General features: G+C 39.7%; 2 protein-coding genes across 6 annotated transcripts; one reads left to right on the plus strand and one right to left on the minus strand.

The window, feature by feature from the left end:
• The first annotated feature begins 1,130 nt into the window (after positions 1 to 1,130).
• Positions 1,131 to 3,394, plus strand: gpr151 (G protein-coupled receptor 151). Its single transcript, XM_027135885.2, has one exon. It carries the CDS (start codon positions 1,471 to 1,473, stop codon positions 2,743 to 2,745), a length of 1,275 nt encoding a protein of 424 aa, XP_026991686.1. The 5' UTR covers positions 1,131 to 1,470; the 3' UTR covers positions 2,746 to 3,394.
• A 91-nt stretch (positions 3,395 to 3,485) lies between these two features.
• Positions 3,486 to 20,695, minus strand: tcerg1a (transcription elongation regulator 1a (CA150)). Of its 5 annotated transcripts, none has more exons than XM_027135773.2 (21): positions 20,543 to 20,695; positions 19,950 to 20,160; positions 18,799 to 18,951; positions 18,265 to 18,535; positions 17,580 to 17,813; positions 17,033 to 17,095; positions 14,480 to 14,668; positions 14,129 to 14,235; positions 13,899 to 13,987; positions 12,930 to 13,090; positions 12,620 to 12,698; positions 10,431 to 10,566; positions 9,509 to 9,598; positions 8,413 to 8,531; positions 7,868 to 8,018; positions 6,682 to 6,846; positions 6,211 to 6,393; positions 5,410 to 5,589; positions 5,197 to 5,280; positions 4,986 to 5,086; positions 3,486 to 4,419 (listed from the first exon to the last, which is right to left on the minus strand). In XM_027135773.2, the coding sequence occupies exons 1-21, from the start codon at positions 20,587 to 20,589 to the stop codon at positions 4,218 to 4,220; spliced, it is 3,015 nt and encodes a 1,004-aa protein (XP_026991574.2). In that variant the 5' UTR covers positions 20,590 to 20,695; the 3' UTR covers positions 3,486 to 4,217. The 5 variants fall into 5 exon arrangements, with proteins under 5 accessions (XP_026991574.2, XP_026991575.2, XP_026991576.2 ...); XM_027135774.2 differs by having other exon boundaries at positions 19,950 to 20,157; positions 20,543 to 20,670; XM_027135775.2 differs by having other exon boundaries at positions 20,483 to 20,603.
• Between the last annotated feature and the right edge of the window lie 262 nt (positions 20,696 to 20,957).

Below are 20,957 nucleotides of genomic sequence, written 5' to 3' on the forward strand. Positions count from 1 at the left end.
AGTAAGGCAGAGTGCAGTAAGGCTATTTTCTGAGATGATTTCATTTACAATAAGTACTGTGGGTGTAAATGATCTAATGTTCCGAAGCCCAAACATTAGGAACTGTTTTTGTTTGTTTCTTTGGCATTTTTCTGGTCTAATTATATCTATAGGATGAGCTAGTGTGCATTTGTATCAATGTGATGATGAGGTGAAAGATGGCTATTGAAATGTAGATTTAAATCGTAGTATAGGTATGTAGTACATATGCTATAAATATGTGCCTTAAATATTAGGTACACTAAATATTTAAATTGAGTCAACAAAAGTTAAGAGACAATGATAGAATAAACATGATCAAGCAGAACTTTGTACTGATTCGGTTCACTACTGGGACAGATGAACCCAAACAACACCTCCAAAACCAAGAGAGCCAAAGTTTGGAGAGATGATTCCATGTGCTAAAGGTTTAAAAAAGTTATAACAACAACAACAACAACAACAACAACAACAATAATAATAATAATAATAATAATAATAATAATAATAATAATAATATATTGAAACTGCAACACTTGGAACACTCTGTTATAACACTCTGTGATAGAATTTTGAGAATTGTACTTAATTATTTAATAATAAAATTATTTATATTTTGTTATGTGTTTAGAAGTGGACTAAATGAATTGAAAGTATAAATGTAACAATTATGATCTGAATCTTTATTAGTGTGTGAACTCTTCCAGTTTGAAAGCTATGACCTAGAAACATTTTTCTAGATATTTCACAACTCAGAACCTGCAGAAATGTAGAGAAAAGATCATTTCCCCCTGAACCTGTTTTCCAGTGATTTGCAAAGATGTGCATGTAATGTCCTTGTCTTTTAAAAATATGGAATAACACTATCATGAAATATATCCTTACAGATGTTTAGTGTGTTTTGTGTTTATCTGTGCTAAAGAGCAAAATATCATGAGCTTGTCTTATGTGCGCATTCACCAGAAACCTGTAGTTCATAGATACAAACAATGGCAAAAGTATGAGTGTGTAAATGTCGCATCTCTCTCTCTCTCTCTCTCTCTCTCTCACTCACACACACACACACACACACACACACACACACACACACACACACACACACACACACACACACACACACAATTTGAGACGCTTCCCTAAGCCCTGGTGCATCCGTGTCCTGCGCGTAAAACTCGCTCAATGTCCGGTACTTATTTACAACTTGTTTGAAAGACACAGTGTATTGTAAGTGTAATTAACTGACGCTAACTGGCCTCGAGAGGACGTGGCGCTCCAGTCCAGGCGAAGGCGGACAGTCAGCTGGGGAGGGCACGTGTCAGTCTCACTCCGCCTTTATAACAGCGCGCAACCCGCAGCCTCCGGGAATAAAACGCGCGGGTCAGACGGAGTATAAGCCACGCGTGACAGAAAGTTACGATTTATTTTCGACTTTTTTCTGATTTTTCTGCGGAAATGGACAAACTGCAGGACGGGAATTTCAGCTCGGCTAACAGCACCTTGAACAGACGACCGTTTCTGGGGAAAGGCGCATATCAGCACCTGCAGCAGGGCGACCTGAAAGTGCTGGTGCCGGTAGGACTGGGCGTCATCTCTGTCCTGGGCTTCATTGCAAACGCCACCGCGGTGGGAGTGCTGGTGGGCAACGCGCGCAAAAACAAGCTCTCTCTGATCAACGCGCTCATTCTCAACCTCCTGATGGCTGACGGTTTGCTGCTGGCTGTCGCCGTCCCGTTTAAAGCCACCGCGTACTCCCGCGCCAGCTGGACTCTGGGTTTAGCCTTGTGCAAAACGTGCGACTGGTTTGTGCATTCCTGCATGGCGGCAAAGAGTTTCACGGTGGCCATCATGGCTAAGGCATGCTACAGGTACGTCAGTAACCCGACCAAGCAAGTCACGATCCGCCTGAAGACCATCGTGGTGGTGCTGCTTTTCACATGGCTCTTGGCTTGCGTCCTCCCGCTCCCCCACTGGCTCTTCACGTCGCTGCAGAAGGAAGAGGGTGGACTGCTGTGTGTACTCGAGGTGCCACCAGAAGCCCGTGAGTTTATGTCCTTTTACGTGAAGGCATACCCACTGCTGGCCTTTTGCGCACCACTTGGCTTCGCGCTGCTGTACTTCTGGCGCGCTTACGGCCGATGCCAACGCCGCTGCAGCAAGACGCAGAATCTGCGAGCACAGATCCGGTCGCGCAAGCTTACCTTGATGCTGTTCGGCCTGACCGTAGCCATGGCCACCATGTGGCTGCCACAATGGGTGTCGTGGGTGTGGATGAGGCACGCAGCGGACAGTAACGTCCCCATGCCGCCCGTGCTGTTCGCCGTTGCAGCACAGTTCGTCATGTTTACCATCTCACTAGCCAACCCGCTCATAGTGCTCGCGCTGTCTGAGGAATTCCGAGAGGGATACAAGGGCCTGTGGCGGCGTCTCACGCTGCGCAAACACGCTCCCAAGCCGCAACCTAAACCCGGGCCGCACGCGCCCACTGCGCCCAGGTCGCCCACCCCGCGACCCGAGGCTTCCGCCCACCTTCCTCCGAGGAATACAGACGAGTCCCGAGCCGACAAGCAGCAGCAGCAAGAGGAGGAGTGTTCCGGTAACGGCAATAAAGATGGCCTGGTGCCGCCGGATGTGGAGCAGTTCTGGAACGAGCGCGAGAGCGGCTCCATGTCTCAGGAGAACGACCCCATACCCTGGGAGCATCAGGACCACAAAGAGGACAAGCAGTAGTCGAAACCACTACCTGAGAAGCAACACACAGCTGTCACACAAACAACAGGAAGCTCAGCAGCTACAACCACTGACCTCACGCAAACTCCACACACAGGCCAATGAACACAATTGGACAAATAGCGCACTGCATCTAAGTTGACGTCAATATTCCACACCATACACACAGTGCATTCATGTACCCACTAAAAGATGACCATAACACCAGCAAACTATAGGGCTTCACAAACAAGGTTCCAGCAGAGACGCACACACCCCAAGTATCCCTGAAAGATTGTCCCACCAGTACCATTTGTGGACAATATTTATTACACTCACCTTGTTATCTGTCATAATATAACTTGAAAATGGTTTGTTTTGTTGGCTAAAGGTTCTGTAGAGAAATGTTTTGTGTTATATTTTGTGATTCTGATATGTAAAGAGATAATGCTCTACATTTACACCTTATCTGACTTCTTGCCTGATGTTAAGAAGCTGTAAATAGCACATTTCTGGATTGGAAAGTTAGCAAATTCCTTGTACAATTCTCCAAATATTGTGAATGTATTTCCACAAATAGAACTATTTCACCTGTAAAATATGAGGAAATGTTTTGTATATGTATTTGCGCAAAAATAAATGATGTTCCAGATCAATCTGAAAGCATGGCCTGTATTTTATCATTATCTAACCTTCCTGCAAGAAAATGAAATTATAAACTGAAACATTATTTTAACAAGAATAAAGAAATATTAACAAGGTAAAAAATAGGTCACTTTTATTCCAGTCAACTTGTACAGAAACACTGATGCTACAAAATATGGTCATCTTTTCAAAAACATTTGATCAATTAAATTAAACCCCATTAGCAGCAGACTGGCTTGGTCACTGCTTGCACAAACTATTACATATGGTAATGAAGGAATCAACACCCACCCGTTATTTAAAAAATATCTTTTTTCACAAGTTGTCAGTTAAAACGAGAGATGAACCGAGGTGCTTCAGTAGATGAAAGACACAGTGGACGACTGCAGTTGCAGATATTAAAGATAAACTGTGTGTACAAAAATCAAAGCAAATTTAATGGATTATGATTCGGCCACAGGTTCTGATAAAAGGAGTGGAATAGGGGGAACAGGTGGTCTTTGCTGCTCTGTCTCTCCCGATCCTGGGCATTTTCCTCGGCACAATACAAACACAGTTAACCCTGCAGAACTAATGCAAATCCATCACACCATAACGGTATCAGGTGGGTTCATCTGGGCTTGGAACGGATTCTCGCTTGCACTGCCTCTCTAACCGTTTTAGACAGATGTTCTCAGCTGTCACTCATGCAAGAGGTGAATTTTCACAGAAGTTCATCAGCGCACCTGCTTCCACTGGTCAACCAGCCTTGCTTTACTCAGATGTTCTGAGGAAGCATACGAAGATAATGGAACCAAAGTGGGGGGGAAAAAAAGTTGGAGGTCTGGAACGAGTGTATTTGAGTTAGATCACTTGGTGGAACGCCGGGCAGGTTCGAAGGCTGTGGGAGGGGGAGGAGGTCCCCTGCGCTCCAGCTCCTCCACGTATGCCATGATGAGTTTATGTCTCTCGTCCGACATACAGTCCAGTACCAGATAGCGTTTATCATTCTGCAGGATCTTCGTCATGTCCATCAAGTGCTGCTCAGACTCCTGTATGAACTTACGAGATCTGATTAAAAAAAAACAAAAAAACACATTGACAATCATTTCCACTAATAAAAATGAAATCAAACCTCATTTGTAATAAAACTAAAATGAAATGAACCCATTAATTGAGTACATAAAAAAAATGTTTGAAGCAATTAACATACATCACTAGCATATGCCACTATGATCTAACAAAGCTGCAATTAAAACTACTGGATCCTTTCATACTTAAACGGCTGAACGGTTGAAATGTGCTGCAGAGCATTTTGTGTGTATGGCAAACCAGTGGAACTATAAGAGTACAAAGTTAGATCCCAAACACCTATCCTGTACCACGCAAGGTTCTCTAGAGAACAACATACACTTTCACAGCTCTGTAAAAGTGTTGCTACAGAACAGCATGGTTTCTAATGCTATACTAAAGTGTACGGTCCCCCTGCTCTATCATAGTGTTTCTAGAAAAAGGAGCAGTCTCCCACTATCCTAATGCCTCTAGAGAAGAGCACTTAGTACTATTGCAGTCTTTATTGGAGCATCACCAAGTCAAATCCAGCTGTTTGGCAGGCCATGCTTTCTTTATCAACTCACTTGTATGTGATGAACTTGGTCTCTTTCAGTAGAGTTCTGAAGTCTGCTTTTGCTGAAATGTGCTTGTCTTTAATATAGTCTTCAAATTCTCTCTGTTTTTTCTGCAAAAAATGCAAAGCAGACTCATCACTAAATTAACCAGGTACAATGCTTCTGGATTCTTTATGGCCATACACAAGGAATAAAATACTAAAGAAACAAATGTTTGTACCCGATCGCTACTAGAAAACTTCATACACCTTGGATCCTCTTTGATGCCCTTTTTCACCTCCTTCCATGTCGATGTCAGTGTGATCTTTTAGATGGAAGCAAGTTGGTATAATGATTTTATTTGCCTTTCATCCACACAAGAATTCACAGCAATGAACAGTATTAAGATAACATAAGATGATAAAAAAGAAAAAGCAGATGATGGGGGTTGTACCGTGGGCGTCTCGTCTAAAAGTTGACGGAACAGCTCCTTCTTCTTTTTAGCTAGTGCCTCAATGTGCTCATTGAAAAGCCTCTCCCTCTCCTCTCGCTCCAGCAATGAAGAAGTCTCCCAGCGGTGGTCTTTCCTCAGGGAACGTCGTGTTTCAGACCAGGAGGCATCTGATGATCTGACCTGGCATTTAAAAGCACCGGAAAATCTATGAAGCAACCTCAAATAACTGCTTGAGTGTGAAATTCAGGAAACAGTGGCATGGGCAAAATGAATAATGAGCTAGTGTGGTTTCATCATATCATAAATGTTTTTAATGAGGCCAGCTGTCACTTACAGATGAAACACCTACATTTCCTACATTTTCATCAATCTTCACAGCTACATTGTTTTTAATGTGTGTGCTTAGTTTTGCTGACAGACCTGAAAGACAGTTTAGTGTCTGCTCTCTTACAGCTGATAGAACTCATGTTAAGGGCTTGAAAATGAGCAACGTTATGAGGAAGAATATGAAAACAGGAATCTGGAGTCTGACTGACTTGATAACTATGAAAGCCTTGATAATTTGCTGATGAAGTACGTCATCAATCGACTGCTGAGAGCAACATATCCGATTTTGTAAAGAAGGAATCTTATAAAAGATGCTGCTGTGGACGTTCTCTAACCCTAACCCAAACACAGACACACACGCGCGCACACATGCACATGCGCGCACACACACACAGTGACACACCGTGACACAGCTTTTTACACATGTCGAGGTAATTCAAAGTGATTTTTGGCCAGTGGTTACACACATCTTACCATATCAGACATGAGAGCTTTGAAGTGTTGCACAGCCTCCTCTCGTTTGTGCTGCTCTCGTTCACGGTCAATCTCTTTGGTCTGCTCAGAGCGAAATCTTTGCACCGTCCGCTCCCTTTCCCTCAGACTGGCTTCGATCCGCGCCTGCTTCTCCAGCTCCTTTTCCTTCTCTGAGTTTGAGTTCTGAGGAAGGTAGTAAGGGGAGATAAACACAGCTTAACAATTGTTCCTGACAACCACTGCAGGGTAAAGTGGGGCTAGAACTAGAAAATGCCTGAAAACATAAAAAGCTAATGTTATATTTCTGAATAAAAGAGCACAAACTAAAGCAACAGCGGTTAGTCCGTGACGGGGATTATTTCATTTTCAATAGTTTTTAATGAGATGGATGTATACAAAGAAAACCAATTTTATAAATCATGCAAAGTTAAGCTTAAAACACAAACATGAATGCACAGAAGTCCCATTTACCTTGGCAAGCTTCTCCACAAAGCTTTTGAAGAGTTCCTCTCGTGCAGCTGAAGTCTCCACTGCTTTGTACCGAGGATCCGTCTCCATCTTCTCCTTAACTTTGCTCCAGCGCTGCTGACCATCCACATGGTGATCAGACAGCAACTCGAAGAAGTCCTGTCTCACCTAAAACAGCATGGCTCACAATCAACCTGACACAAAGCTATTAAACAGACATCCTGTAGCTAATGTGCTTTCTGTATTTTTGGTAATGTTTAACTGTCCAGTTTCGATGAGCCTGTGATTCTTGATCTGCAGTGACACCTGATGTGCTCTTATGTTGTTGTGCTTATGCAAATTTCATCTGTGTGTGCTGTGCATCGGAAGATGCTTTTCTGCTCACTACGGTTGTAAAGAGGGGTTATTTAAGTTATTATAGCCTCCCTGTCAGATCAAACTGGTTTGATCGTTCTCTTCTGATCTTGCTTATCAACATGGCATTTCAGGCTGTAGAAACAGGTTGTTTTTTTTTTTTGGTTTTCCACATTCCCCAGTCTGATGTCTGGACATGTACATGCACGATTTTTTTTGCATAATCACACAAAGTGTTTTAGCATACATACATCTGATACATTGCTATAGTAACAGAGTAGCATGCAAGTAAACTATCAATCAAAATCTAATTTGAAAATTAAGTAGATCAAAAATAAGAATTCAAATAATGCTGATTTAGACAGAAGGTATTCAGTGATTACTGGTGTAGCTTTATGATGTTAATATGGGTCCCTGGCTGCAAAAACGGTGAGAACCTCTGATTTAATAGCCAGTTTCCTGTGCTCTGGTCTGACTGGTCATTACACTATGCATAAGTGTTGTTTGTTAAAGCAACCTTAGTGGCAGTAGATTGGCATCCTCTGGTGAACCCCACTCTGTGAAGACCTCCCCACCTATCACCCCTCCCCAAACAGGTGACATTTTGTTGCTATTAATGTTTTATTGCTGACCTTTAGCTGCCAAAGGCAATCAGCACAGTTCGCCCATTACTTAAGCATAACTACTTCATTCCAGCCTACACAAAATCCTGGAGGAGGGTATGAAGGAAACTGCAGTCCTTTGTGTACTGGGTCTATCAATCCAGATAATCCCACTTTTTGTTCATTAGTGCCATCATTTATAGTGGAAATTAGGATATGGTTAGCATGCTCACCTTTTCTCCTCGGTTCTTCGAGTTCTCCTTCTCTCTCTTTTTGAGAGATGTCATGAACTCAATGAAAATGGATTCTCTGTCCTTCATCTTCTCAATAGCTTTAAACCGTGCATCTCTAGCGTGCTTCGTTGCAAACTCGCTGAACGTGGTTCTAAAAAAATAAAAATAAAAAAATGAACAAAAGAGGCACAATTCATCTAAATATCTATGTGTAAGTTTGTCTTAAATTTGTTGTACTCTTTTAAATTTTACAGAGCCATGTGCACAGATGCGCTGTTTTGTCTTGTGTCCTTCACCATTATTCGGCTGGAACAATATTTCATCCCACTGTATGTGTTTATATGGTTTAAAAATGTGCACATTTATTCAAATAAATTCACTCATGATGCTAGTATTTGAATATTTCTTTGTCTTAAATCTACACAAAATCAATCAGAAAATCAAATGAACTAATCAAAACACAGGTATTGCACCATTTTCATACAGAGAGCAGCATTATTGTGGTGTTTAGCAAGGCACATGTTAAAGTGGGTCCAAGTATTCACCTGACACCAAGTCTGGCTTCTTCCATCATCCTCCTGAAATCCTCTTTAGCTTGCATTATCTTGTTCTTCTTCTCCTTCCTCTCCTCTTCAGCACGTGTCTTTACGTACTGATCAAATACCTGTGCAGATGCCAGTTAGGATTTAGGGATCACAAAGTGCTTCTTTTTTCCATATTTACTGCATGTGTTGGCATACATGTTAACTCAAGACTGATTTATAATGATCCAAACATTACATATTACATCCACTAAGAAACTTGCTCCAATTATTAATTTAGACTAATTATCTAATTAAAGCTGCTCCTAGTGGACTAGTCACCATAATACACACTGTTATTACTGTAATAATAAACAATAACAAAGTATTTTAAACATGTGCAATAACAGAAATTTTGAAAAATGTACAATATTACCTATGTGCAATATGTCTTCAGTGTAACCACTACTCTTTTTATACATTTTTGTTTTTTGTATATTATGTATATTATATTATGTCTTTATTCTTTTTTTATATGTATTTTTTCTGCTGTAACAGAGAAATTTCCCCATTGTGGGACAAATAAAGGTATATCTTATCTTATCTTATCTATCCATAGATATAACCTGTCATTTTAGAAGTAGGACTACTCCTTCAGAAAGGGGTTTGCTTACATTTTACTGACTTACTCTAATGTTTGATAGTTGAATAAAACGTCATAGTTACTTTACTTACACATTCTCTAATTTATCTGTTGTTAGAATAAATCTTTTTAATTAAAGTCTTAATTAAATATCTGTCATATGGTTACATATATAGCTCATATAGTTTGTACTGATAAGAAATGAACCAAACTCAATTGACACTTAAGTTTTCATAAATCAGCTTTTCCATTCAGTACAGGAGAATAATTTATTCATGGTTATTTAAAAAAAACCCTGCAGATGCAGTGGATGAAGGCGAGGTTAAAAAAAGTGGTATACTAAAAATAAGCTGAGCTGATGTTTAATGTTAATTCATTATAATGAATACTGGGATAAATTCACCCCAGGTGTAATATTTGATATCATAAGACCGAAAAAAAGAGTATGCCTTTGCATGCATAACATTGTGCAGGTACCTGCTTCCGTTCTTTGGGGTTCAAAAGCAGATAACGAGGATCAAAGACTATCTTATGTAGCTCTTTCTCCCATGTAGAAAACGCTGAAACCTGCCACAGAAAGAGAGAAACAAATATAGAAACAACAACCAGGAAATTGGAGCTTTTAATGCCTCTTTCCTCTGTAGTTACGCCCATTCTAATGAGCAGGACATTCAGCGGGTGAGCTCTTCTGAGCACGTCCCCCCCACAGTGCTGGAGTCAGGGTGTGTGCCTGCCACGTTTCATCCCCCTCCACATCAGCATCTCTAATGAATAACACACACGGTGGGGTGGCCCAGCACCTCTGCAGCTCTCTCCACACACTAATTGGCAAGGACAAGGCTAGGGTAATTAGTAAGGGACAAAAGGAGATGTGATGGGTGCTCCTCTACATCTTTCCCAGTGGCTGCTCTAGTTGCTACATTATAGTCTCCTGAACACATGGGAGCTAAAGGAGGGGAGGGTCTCACTTGATGTCTGCTCCTTCTGACTGCATAAAGCTGCCTTTTATCTGATGGAACACACCGGCAAAGGGCAAATACCTTAAAGAGCTCTCAAGCCCATACATAACAGAGCAGTTTATTTTTTAATGTAAGAACCAACTAATCTGCTGCCATTGATCACGGCGAGGGGAGAAGCGCTGCTCGTATTTGATGAGAAGATGAGACGAGAAAGATCAATGTTACTCTGATAAGTTGAAATGTCAGGAGAGCATTCTTAATGAGACTTAAAGCTGCAAGTCAGCAACACGTTTAACCTTTAATGAACAGAGGTAAGAAAATCCCTTTAAGAAACTCATATTAGGTATCAATTAAAAGGGATATTTGATCTAGTCTAGCGAGAGCTGTGTTAATACAAATAAAAAGACTTAGTAAAGTATGCGAGAGTACTTTGGGTTTACCCCTCTCTCTAGCAGCATGTCTTTGAACTGATTCATCCGAGTCTCTTGTGGAACCACGGCGCGCTCCCTCGCTGCTCTCAGCTCAGCCTCCACTGCTGCTTCCTTCTCCAAATCTGCCTCCATTTTCTCCTCTAATCTACAAGACAAAATAAGATGATCATGTTAAAGGAAAAATAAGATGGTGAAGAGTTCAGTACAGTTCTGAGGTAGAGCTGTAAGGACAGAAAGTAAAACAAAAATTAAAAAATTTACAGTATTTTGCGCACCGGATTATAAGGCGCAGTCTCAATTACGGGGTCTATTTCTGTACTTAACCCATACATAAGTCGCACCGTATTATAAGGCGCATGCTAAAACATACGTTCCACAAAAAAAGGTAACAGAAGCAAAACAGTGAGTTTAGTTGAACTTTATTCTACTATGTAACAACACACAAACTATTTTTAATCAATCTTCTCCCACAAATCCATCAAAGTCCTCATCTACTGTGTTTTCTTAACTTGGCGCAGTTCATTTTCTTGCTTCCTCCACTTCAAAACCATAGATAGATTGATGTTGGATTCTTTCAGCTGCTCTATTCCCATTTACAACTGCGTAACTGATAGTCTGTAGTTTGAATTGTGCCACATAAGCATCTGATTTTTACTGGCGGATGGCAAACCAACGTAAGGTGCATTTACCACCGGAGGCGTGGCGAAGGTAAGCGTACGTACTGTACATATTACGTAATGTTCTCTGATTGGTTTATCGCTGCCAGCGTACGTAGTGTATGTATTACATCCCTGTGTCAGCGGGAAATGGTCGGACAGTCAATCAAGCGGAGCGCTTACTAAAGTCACACAACAACATTTTTACAGATTTTTGGAACTCGGTGCACACATAAGGCGCACCGGATTATTAGGCGCACGGACGATTTTTGAGAAAATTTAAGGCTTTTAGGTGCGCCTTATAGTGCAGAAAATACTGTAATAAAATGAAATAAAAAGTTAAAAGTGAGCAAGAAGACTTAGTAAAGTACAGTATAGGTGCAAAACGGGATGAATGTAAGAAACAATGATGCATGATAAATTTTACTTGCTAACAGTACGATATGAGGTCATTCAGGTCAGTGTTTAATCTAATCATACAAAATCTTGCTTTTGATTTTTCTAATCATCTGTCAAGGTTTACCATTTATACGCTCACCTTGTCTAACAAAAGATATAAAACTATGTGCGTCTCACACATCTCTCTCACACACTAATGTATTAATACATACTTCATATATACACACGTTTCTTTTTCAACTTAAGTTTGTTCTGTCAAAATTAGTGCACAGTTTTCTCTCTGCTCAGGTTACGAGAGTAGTGAAGTCACTACTTTCTATATTTTCTGCACTGCCTGGACGAGCGGGAAATATAGAGTTGCATATTGTTGCCACTGCTCAACCGACAAGGGATTTTGTTTATTTAGCATGCTTTGTTATGTTGATGTTCTCAATATCGTTTCCCAATTTGGGCACAAAATTCTTTAGTAAGTCAGTTAATTACTATGAGGACTCAAAACCTCAACCTCTCAACCTTCTAAAAGAGTGGACCTTGGATGACCATGTTTTTAAAATGGGATGTTCAACATGCACATACTGATGGTCAGGCGTCAACATACCTATATCCATACATTTATTTTATTGCTGTTTACATTTAGCTTCTGACAAGTTTTTAACATTTTTTTCGGGAATCCAAGTTCTACATTAATAAACATAACCCCTTGGGCCTCCAAGTGATCATTTAAAAATTCACTTAAACTAAAACAATGCTGGCCCTAAAGATGGCTTCAGTTAAGTCACCACAAAAGAAATGAGCAGGTCAAGAGCGTGTTAAAAACTGTAAATGAAATGGGGAACAAGAATTGTCACCTGTGAGAAATTGTGGGTATATGGCAGTGTTTAGTAATAACTGTTAATAAGCAAGATCATTTTTGGACATGCAATGTTTTTTTTAGTATTGTCTGTTTTTTTAATCATTGTATTATTCACCAAAAGAGTTTTTTAGTGACCTAGTGACCCAAGATATTAAAGCACTTCTCCAAGTCTCCCTGAATTAGAGCAACAAAACAGAATACAGACATGCAAGCTAAAATGGACAAAGTTGGAGAATGGAGTATTTCTGAACTGATTCTTAAAAAAAAACAACAAAAAAAAAACACCTTACTTTCTTTTTTTGGCACTGCTGGGCTCATCCTCTGATGTATCCTCTGTAGCTGCAAGCTCTTGTTCCTGCTTAACAATTACTGATCACACACAGACACACACATTTTGTTAAAGACAGATGGTTTGGACAGAGCTGTGGAAAATCAGCAAGTCATTCAAGACAGATGACACATGGGTCAATACTGGGGTCTCTTGCATTAAATGTTTAAGCACCGAGCCAATGCTTATATGAATACTGTAGACATAATATGTATTTAATGTACTGAAACCTGATTTACTCTTGTGACCATGTTCACATGAAGAGTACTAACCTGACTTAGGGCCATTGTCCTGGCCTCTCTTATGGGGTGGCTCTTGTATACTCTTATCAACATCAGCTCGCCCCACCAGCTCCTCCGGCCTTTCCCACATGGACAAACGTGTGGTGGGGTTGTAGAAGAACACACGATCATCACCAGTCCAAACCACACACCTGACATGGAAACAGAACTGAACACTGAATGGTCTGTATGTTTTATGCACAAAATAAAGGTCCATAAATTCCAACACTGTAATATTCTGGTTTCAGACTAAAAGTTAATACAAATGTTTAAATAAAATACGTTTGTGTAATTATTCAGGAAGTTTTGAAATTTTGAAATATTGAGATGTGTTGACCCAGTGAATTAAGGTGAAACATTTACCATGGTTGAGCCCTGAATTAAAAGACACACAACTGACTTGACTGTGTGACATTAATGAATTCAGATCATTTATTGGCAAACATCTCATATACACACACAGAGAACACTAGTCCAATAGTTTTGGCCTTTCTATGCTCTCAAAACAGCATTGACGCTTTGTGACATGGATTCCACAATATGTTGGAACTGAACACTGTAATTCCTACAGATTTTCAGAAATGTATTGAAGATAGAAATACTTTTTGGTGCAATCAATCAAGCCTTGGTTGAAATCACTGAGATTAATTTTCCTTTTTTGGGATCTAGAAACATTTATATTTGGATATAAGGAACAGCGACAAAAGACTTAGGGATTTATAATAGCAATAAAACTACCTTTTTAAGTTGGTCTAAATATTGTGAAGCCTATTAAAATAATATTCAATAATAATGTTAATAATGAGCAAGTGAGATTTAGAGTTTAAAGGAATACTTTGGACATGAATCTAAGCAGCTGCATACTAACACAGTCAATTACACTCTATGACTCCTTATACTAATATCCAAAACAGATAGATAGGGACTTAAACAGAAATTGTGTGCTCCACTCCGGCCTACCATGGCGTGCCTGGAATGGGGTTGGTGGCTACAGGTCTGGATTTCTTAGCAACCTTCTCCTCTTCAGTCAACTCTACCTCCTTGGGCTCCTACAATCAAAACAATACCAAAAAAGATTGAATAAAACTAAATACCAACCCAGTACAGGTCATTTATTAATTATAGACAATATCTGTTTATGCAACTATTCCACCATGACACATGGCTATGATAATCCAGCAGAAATATACCTCCTTTTTCTCTATAGGTGGATAAATCATGGGGCTCCCATTGTCCACCTGCATGAACTCAGTTTCCTGAGAATCTTCAGAGTCCTTTGCTTTATCAAGCTCCTTTTCTGTTAGGATCACAAAGTGATTACCGGTTAAGGAATCTACTTTCAAATTATGCCAAAACATAGCTGTAGGGCCATGTACCCAAGTCAGGCCTTAAGGTTGTGCTGTCAGTAAACCTGATGAAATTGGAAAAAGCCTCCTAAAATTTTTATCTAGAGTCAAGATTAAGTCACTAATTTCTTATTTCAGTATTGAACACAGGCCCATTTCAGAGAGTAAGTATTCTGCCTTGCTTCACACCCAGACCTTTGTCTTTGAGCTCCTCAGGCTTGTCCCAGGTAGTCTCCAGTGTGCGTTTGTTGTAATAGTATGATTTCCCTTCTGCAGTTTTAAACTCTGACCAATCTCCTCCTGACAGTGGGGACGTGGTTGCTGCTATTGTCATCTGAGGAGGCATCATGGGTAAAAGCGAAGGTGCCATGCCAGAAAGCATACCTAGAAAAAACACACACACACACACTTGCCATTAACATACTTTCAGCAATGGCCAGAACTTAAACTATTTGTAGAGTCTTCACAATCATTCTATATTATATGATATTATCGATAGTTAGCTGGCCCAAAAATATTGGGACACTGACATAGTTACTGTTATATGAATATGTTCCCAAATTCCAAATGTTCAGCTTTAATTTGAAGGTATTTACATCCAAATCAGGCCAACAGTGTTTATCAGAATTATTCAGGTGGCTGCTCAACTATTGCATGGCCAAGTCTGTTATTCCCTCATTAAAAAAAGGTCTATAGTTAACATTTGCATTTGGAATTTACAGCTATTGACTAGTCCAAATAGCTGTAATTGCCAGTGAGGCATTAAACACAAAAAACACAAGCCACCACACACACACTAAAAAATTTATAATACTAATAAATAAAAATAATCAGTGAGATGGCAAAAACCTTAGATGGCCAAATCAACTATATGATACATTATGACAAAGAAAGGAAAGCTCAGGAACAATAAAAGACATAAAAGGACAACAGGTAAACTTCTGTGGTTCATGAGAAGAATTTTTCTGGTGAAGAAAAAACCCTTCACAACAGATCAAGGTCACCCATCAGGAGAAGAAACAGAAGACCTCACCAAAAGTAAATACAGAGTTTACCATAAGATGTTAACTACTAGTGAACCTCTAAAACAGACCAGATTAGAGTTACAGCTAACTAAAAAACAAATGAAACAAAAGAGCAACTTGTAGAACGATGGGAAGAGAAGAGTACGGTAAACCTTATCATTATCCTAAGCATGCCTCATCTTACGGTGTGGACATTAATGAACTGGTTCCCTTCGATTTACTGATCATGTGACTGTTGACAAAAAATGTAGAATAAATTCTGAAGTATTTAGAGCAATAAAATTACTGCTCGGTTACAGCCAAATGCCTAAATTTATTGGACAGTGCCATCACAGTGCAGATGGACAATAACCTGAAGCATACGTCAAAAGTCGATCACCTGACCTGATTCAAACTGTGCATGCATCTCATTTGCTGAAGAAAAAAAACAGATGTGAAACGGCCCAAGAACCCACACAGAACAGCTTGACTACATATATATTGTATATAAGACTGCAATAAGTGCATTGTAAAGAGTACTGTAATTCCTATATTCATGTAAAGCTGAAAATCTTTTCGTAATGGAAAAATACATATTAAATTGTACAAAAGATAAGGGCACATGCCGAGTGGCAATGAAAGTGAAAATATAGCAGAAGCCCTTACTAAGAAGCAGAAATTTAAAAAAAAAATAATTAAATAATTTAGAGCTTTTGTTAACTAAACTGGCAGTAGGTCCACATAGGACCATAAAAGTCGCTGTGTAGGTAAATGATCACTCTGTGTAAAATATTTGTTCCTAAGCACCACAGCTGACCAGATGCTATTTGTGCCATGGATACTTCGGCAGTGTGTCAAATGGGTTCTAGTGAATTAGGCATAACAGTGTTGCTTGGATTTTTGAGACACTGTGTTGAGAATAGTCCATCAAGCAATAATGTCCAGCTAATGGCATCCTGTGGTCAGAAACTGATACTGATTAAGGGCCAGAAGACAAATAGCACAAAGTGTTTCATATGTGAATAAAACTTTTAGTATTCTAGTGCAGCCTCACTGGTCAGTTTTATATTTTGTCCCTTACTAAAAACCTTTATAGGTCGACTGTTAAACATAATTTTGATAAAAACTGGCAACCTGAGTTACTACAGAGTCACTGCAGACATCACATCAGCTTAATTAAATCTGGCCATTCTCCTCTGACCTGTCTCATGATTTCCACCCACAGAACTGCCAGTCACTGGATGTTTTTTCTTGCACTATATAACTATATCCGAATGGGCGAACATGTGTATTTACCTTGCTTGCAGTTAAAGCCATCAAGAAGCTATTTCAAAAACTTTAGTATCTGGAGAAATGTCTTTGATATTCTTTGAACAAAGTTAATCAAATCTAGTCCAGAATCAAAGGTCACCTTTAGAATGGCATTTGACATTGACAACACAACAGTGCATGCCACAGCAATGACACACAAATATACCACAAATACAGAGAAGCACAAAGATTTGACGCATGAACAGCAGTTCATAGCTACAAGAAAATGTAAGCTCATGAGATATGGGAAGCTAAAATCTTTATTTCCTTAACTCTCTGCATTTTAAAAGCACTCCAAAACAAGAAAACAAAAGCGTCTTTAAATTTTGGTTAGAAATGATGGGCTCTTTAGAACTACAAGGTAAATACAATACATAAAGCGTAGATGCACAACAGTCACCAGCATGCCGGCTAGCGATGGAGAGGGAATTACCATTCTTGCTGGGAGAGATAGTCTTTATATAAGGACAGCTGACTATCTGCATCATTGCTACACCTAAAAGAATCAAGCAAGCACAGACCGTTGGTCAGAAAAAGACAGGTGTCAGCTAGAATTCACAGGTAACAGGCAGAGAAGTCTCAGCCCGAAGGTCAAACAACCAACAGGTTCTGTGTCTGTAATTATTTTGTCAGTCTGATACACGAGACTGACTATCATTCTGCAAAAACTTCTCGAAAATATACACCAAGACTAAACTGTCCAGGAAACTAGCAATTATGTAATCTGTATGTAGTATAATAATTCTAATAAAATTTTACAATAAAAAAGAGAGTAATACTGCCATCTATGGATCACTCTCACAAAGCTCTTATATAATTATATTAAATTATACAGCATGCAACTAGCAATTTCAACAGAAAAAATGAAGGAACAGACAAAATGATGACTATTAAGATCAATATTATGTAAAGAGAGGAGGCATTCAGATGGAGCTCAAAACTGGTGTCGCTGCAGGTGTCAAGAGAGAGATTCAACCTACCGGGTAGTGGGATGGGCAATCCAGGCAGAGGCACTCTGAAAGGTGGCACCATGACCGGTGGGAATGGTGGGATTGCAGCGGGCTGTGGCACGGCGTGGGGTAATGCCACTGAAAGTGACTGTGGCCCAGTTGTGACAGTGACTGCCCCTGCAGGGGCATTGACAGCAACTACGGGGGTAATGGCCACAGTGTGGGCAACAGTTACCGCGGATGACAGATCTGTGCCTTCTTGAACTGTAAAAACCAGGAGAGGATAACAGATAAAGTTGAGACAAAATTAGCATTAATATTTATATTTTCTATCCATATTTGACATGTCAGGGAGAAGAGATATTTCTGTACAAACCTGGAATGGATCTTTAAGACAAACTGTGGTCTAATGTGCTAATGTTTGTTTAATATATTGTGCTATAATGTTTACATTCAAATATCATCTTAATACTAAATAGTGATTAAAAATAAGCATTTGCACTAAAATTATCATCAAAAGTCACCCAGACAATCAATTCTAAACAAAAGTCTAGGATTTACTTAAAGCTGCTTTGTGACTGTGTGTTCTTAAAAGCACCATACAAGTAAAATTGAATAGAATACACCATTTTTACATATACTTATACACTGGCACAAATCAGACAGAAAAGTAAACTTCAAGCCAAAGTGTGGGTTTGGAGCAAGTGATATCTACCTGTTCCAGGAGTGGGGAGAAGAGGCGAGACTACATTTGTACTGGGGGTGGAGGTGGAGCTCATGACTGTGGAACAAGCCTGGGTGATGTGTGTAGTATTTGAGGATGCAGCAGCTGTTGCTGGGAGGTTGTTTAAAGGGCTGGGGCTGCTGGAGGCCACTCCTGCCGCCTGGCTCATCATCAGAGGCGTGAGTTCAACCTGTTGGATCACCTTCACACCCTCTGGTTTTGCCCAAGCCGACTCTCTTGTGCGTGCATTATAGTAATACACCTAAAGGAAAGCAAAAAGGTTATGTTTACTTTTTTTATAGCTAAAAGTATAAAAACATTAGTTATGTTAATCAAATAGCCTCCTTTGGAAAAGTAGAACTTGTGCAACTTGGGGTTAACTTTGCTGAACTATTCAAAAAAACATAATGGGATGCATGAATACAATAGACACTTAGCTTTTTTTTTTTTTAGCTATTTTTAGTATTTAGCTACTGTAACAGCTATACATACACTAATACATACAGCAAATGTAGAGACACTTACCTTTCCTTCTGGACTCTTGTTTTCTACCCAGATCTCTTCTGTAGAGGTGAGAGAAGCAGCAGTAGGTGAAGCCGAAGGTGGAATACCGGGAGGGAAGATGAGTCCAGGAGGAGGAGGCATGGCATTTACAGGAGGTGGAATGAACGGTGGTCTCTTAGAGGACAAAAAAAAAAAACAGCAATAGAAACTAACAAAAGTTAGCTACACAACATTGTTTAAAGTAGTATTCTGAAGGTTAATACATACTAATAATGGTGCTATAAGTCATACATGAGATGGTAAGCAAGGCCAAACTTGATTAACTTTGCCTAAAATAACTGTCTATGAGTTATCCTGCTTACCACAGTAATCTGCAAACAAGAACAATTCTTAATTTCTTAACAAACAACACATTGTACTATTTCTACTGATTATAGTTACATTTAACCTTATAAAATGTCCATGAGAACTGCATGAATACAAATGCAGTTGTTCATATGAGATGACTTTCATACTCTCATGAGATGACACTGTCATACAACTTCATTCGATATTTGGCATCAGTAACAAAGATAACACTCAATGGCTACCAGTCTAGGATAATTAACTGTAGTTAATTACTTAGTTACATTTGGACAAGTGACCAATGTATGAGGTATACCTACTTTGTTTACTAGGTTAACTGTACATTATGTGAAGGTTTACTGTTATAATAACACTTGATCCTCCAAAGGCATCAGCCAGGTTTTAACGTCAGAAATAACGGATGTGGTAAAGCCATTCTCAGCATAGCAGTGAAAATAAAAAACAAACAAAAACAAAAACTAACAGACAACATAAACCCACTGTCTACAGTTTAGGCTATGAGCACTATGTGCATGTGTGTTGTTCTCTCATCACACAAAGACATGGCATGTAAATGTCTGGTAAATAGAAAACTTCCTACAGGATGCTGTTGGCTGGTTAGTGTTAGTTTGATGGCTGTTTCTCAAAGCAGCAATGAAAAATACATGTTTAAACATGACTCTATCTAATCCACTCATATGTTACAATGTCATCGTTATTGTTTTGCTGAAAATGTTCCAATGAGTTAATCAGCAGTGATCCTATGCTGGTCCGTTTCCAAGGGAAATACGAGATTAGCACCAAAACCTACTTAATAAACATAGTACCTGTAAATGGGCGGTGCCCACCGGCGGAGGGACACTGGGGTCAAAGGGCATCCGTGCGAACGGGGCTCGCGCTGCTGGAGTTGGGCCTCTCATCACCGTGAACGGCGGAGTGGAGGGAGTGCTTAGTAACGGCTGCCTACGTGGTAATGCCCCAGTCACAGGAGGGACAGCGCCGGGGAACCGGGGGGCTGATTGCTGCGCCATCCTACTGCTACAGAGAAACTACATCGAGTCATACAGCCAAAACAAAAAACGGCACATCCCAATTTTGCATCTGTTTACGACATGCCGTGTTATGCTTCATTAAAAAAACCAAAATGAGAGATAAATATCACACATTATTTACTAATAAACTGCAGCTGAATACAATAAACAGCTTTATAAACATCCACCAGCATCGAGCAGCCTCTGTATTGTGTGTCTAAACTAAAAACCACACTAGCATGCTATGCTAGCCTACTAAATACACAAAACTCAGACCCTCTCGGTCAAACTGAACAATTTATTAACTGTAATTTATAAATCTCACTCACATTATTACTAATGGAATATCTGTAGACAGAGTAAATCACTGATACGGAATATAATCTGACCTGTTAGCACTAAACCCAACGCTTTCTCCCTCCGTGTGTTCCGCCATTACAGGAACACAACAAAACACCAGAGTGACGCATTTCCGGTAGTAACGGCCCACAGCTACACCACGTGCACCACGGATCAACACAAACACCAACTAATCGTCACATGTAACATTGACAATCGTTTAATGATGAATTCATGACGCAGATATTTTTAAATATCTCCAAATATACACTTCTTTAATGAGATAATAAGAATTCACTAAACAGGAGCGAAATGCCATAATCCATAGTTACCACTAGATAACAACCATTCACATCCATGTCACTTCTGTACCTGTACAGTCTGTTTTGCACCTTAGTATTTTATATATAATATATTTACATATATTTTCACATATACATATATAAGTACATACTGCATATAATG

The sequence above is a fragment of the Tachysurus fulvidraco genome, chromosome 17 (assembly GCF_022655615.1).
Source record: "Tachysurus fulvidraco isolate hzauxx_2018 chromosome 17, HZAU_PFXX_2.0, whole genome shotgun sequence".
Classification (NCBI taxonomy): domain Eukaryota; kingdom Metazoa; phylum Chordata; class Actinopteri; order Siluriformes; family Bagridae; genus Tachysurus; species Tachysurus fulvidraco.

Excerpts from the sequence above, each read along its gene's own strand:
- gpr151 (XM_027135885.2), top strand. The coding sequence starts at position 1,471 with ATGGACAAACTGCAGGACGGGAATTTCAGCTCGGCTAACAGCACCTTG.
- tcerg1a (XM_027135773.2), bottom strand. The coding sequence starts at position 20,589 with ATGGCGGAACACACGGAGGGAGAAAGCGTTGGGTTTAGTGCTAACAG. Across the intron at positions 14,669-17,032 it reads TATCTCTCCCAGCAAGAATG|GTATGCTTTCTGGCATGGCA; the intron begins GTAATTCCCTCT and ends TGTTTTTTCTAG. Across the intron at positions 5,281-5,409 it reads TTTTAGACGAGACGCCCACG|ATCACACTGACATCGACATG; the intron begins GTACAACCCCCA and ends TCCATCTAAAAG.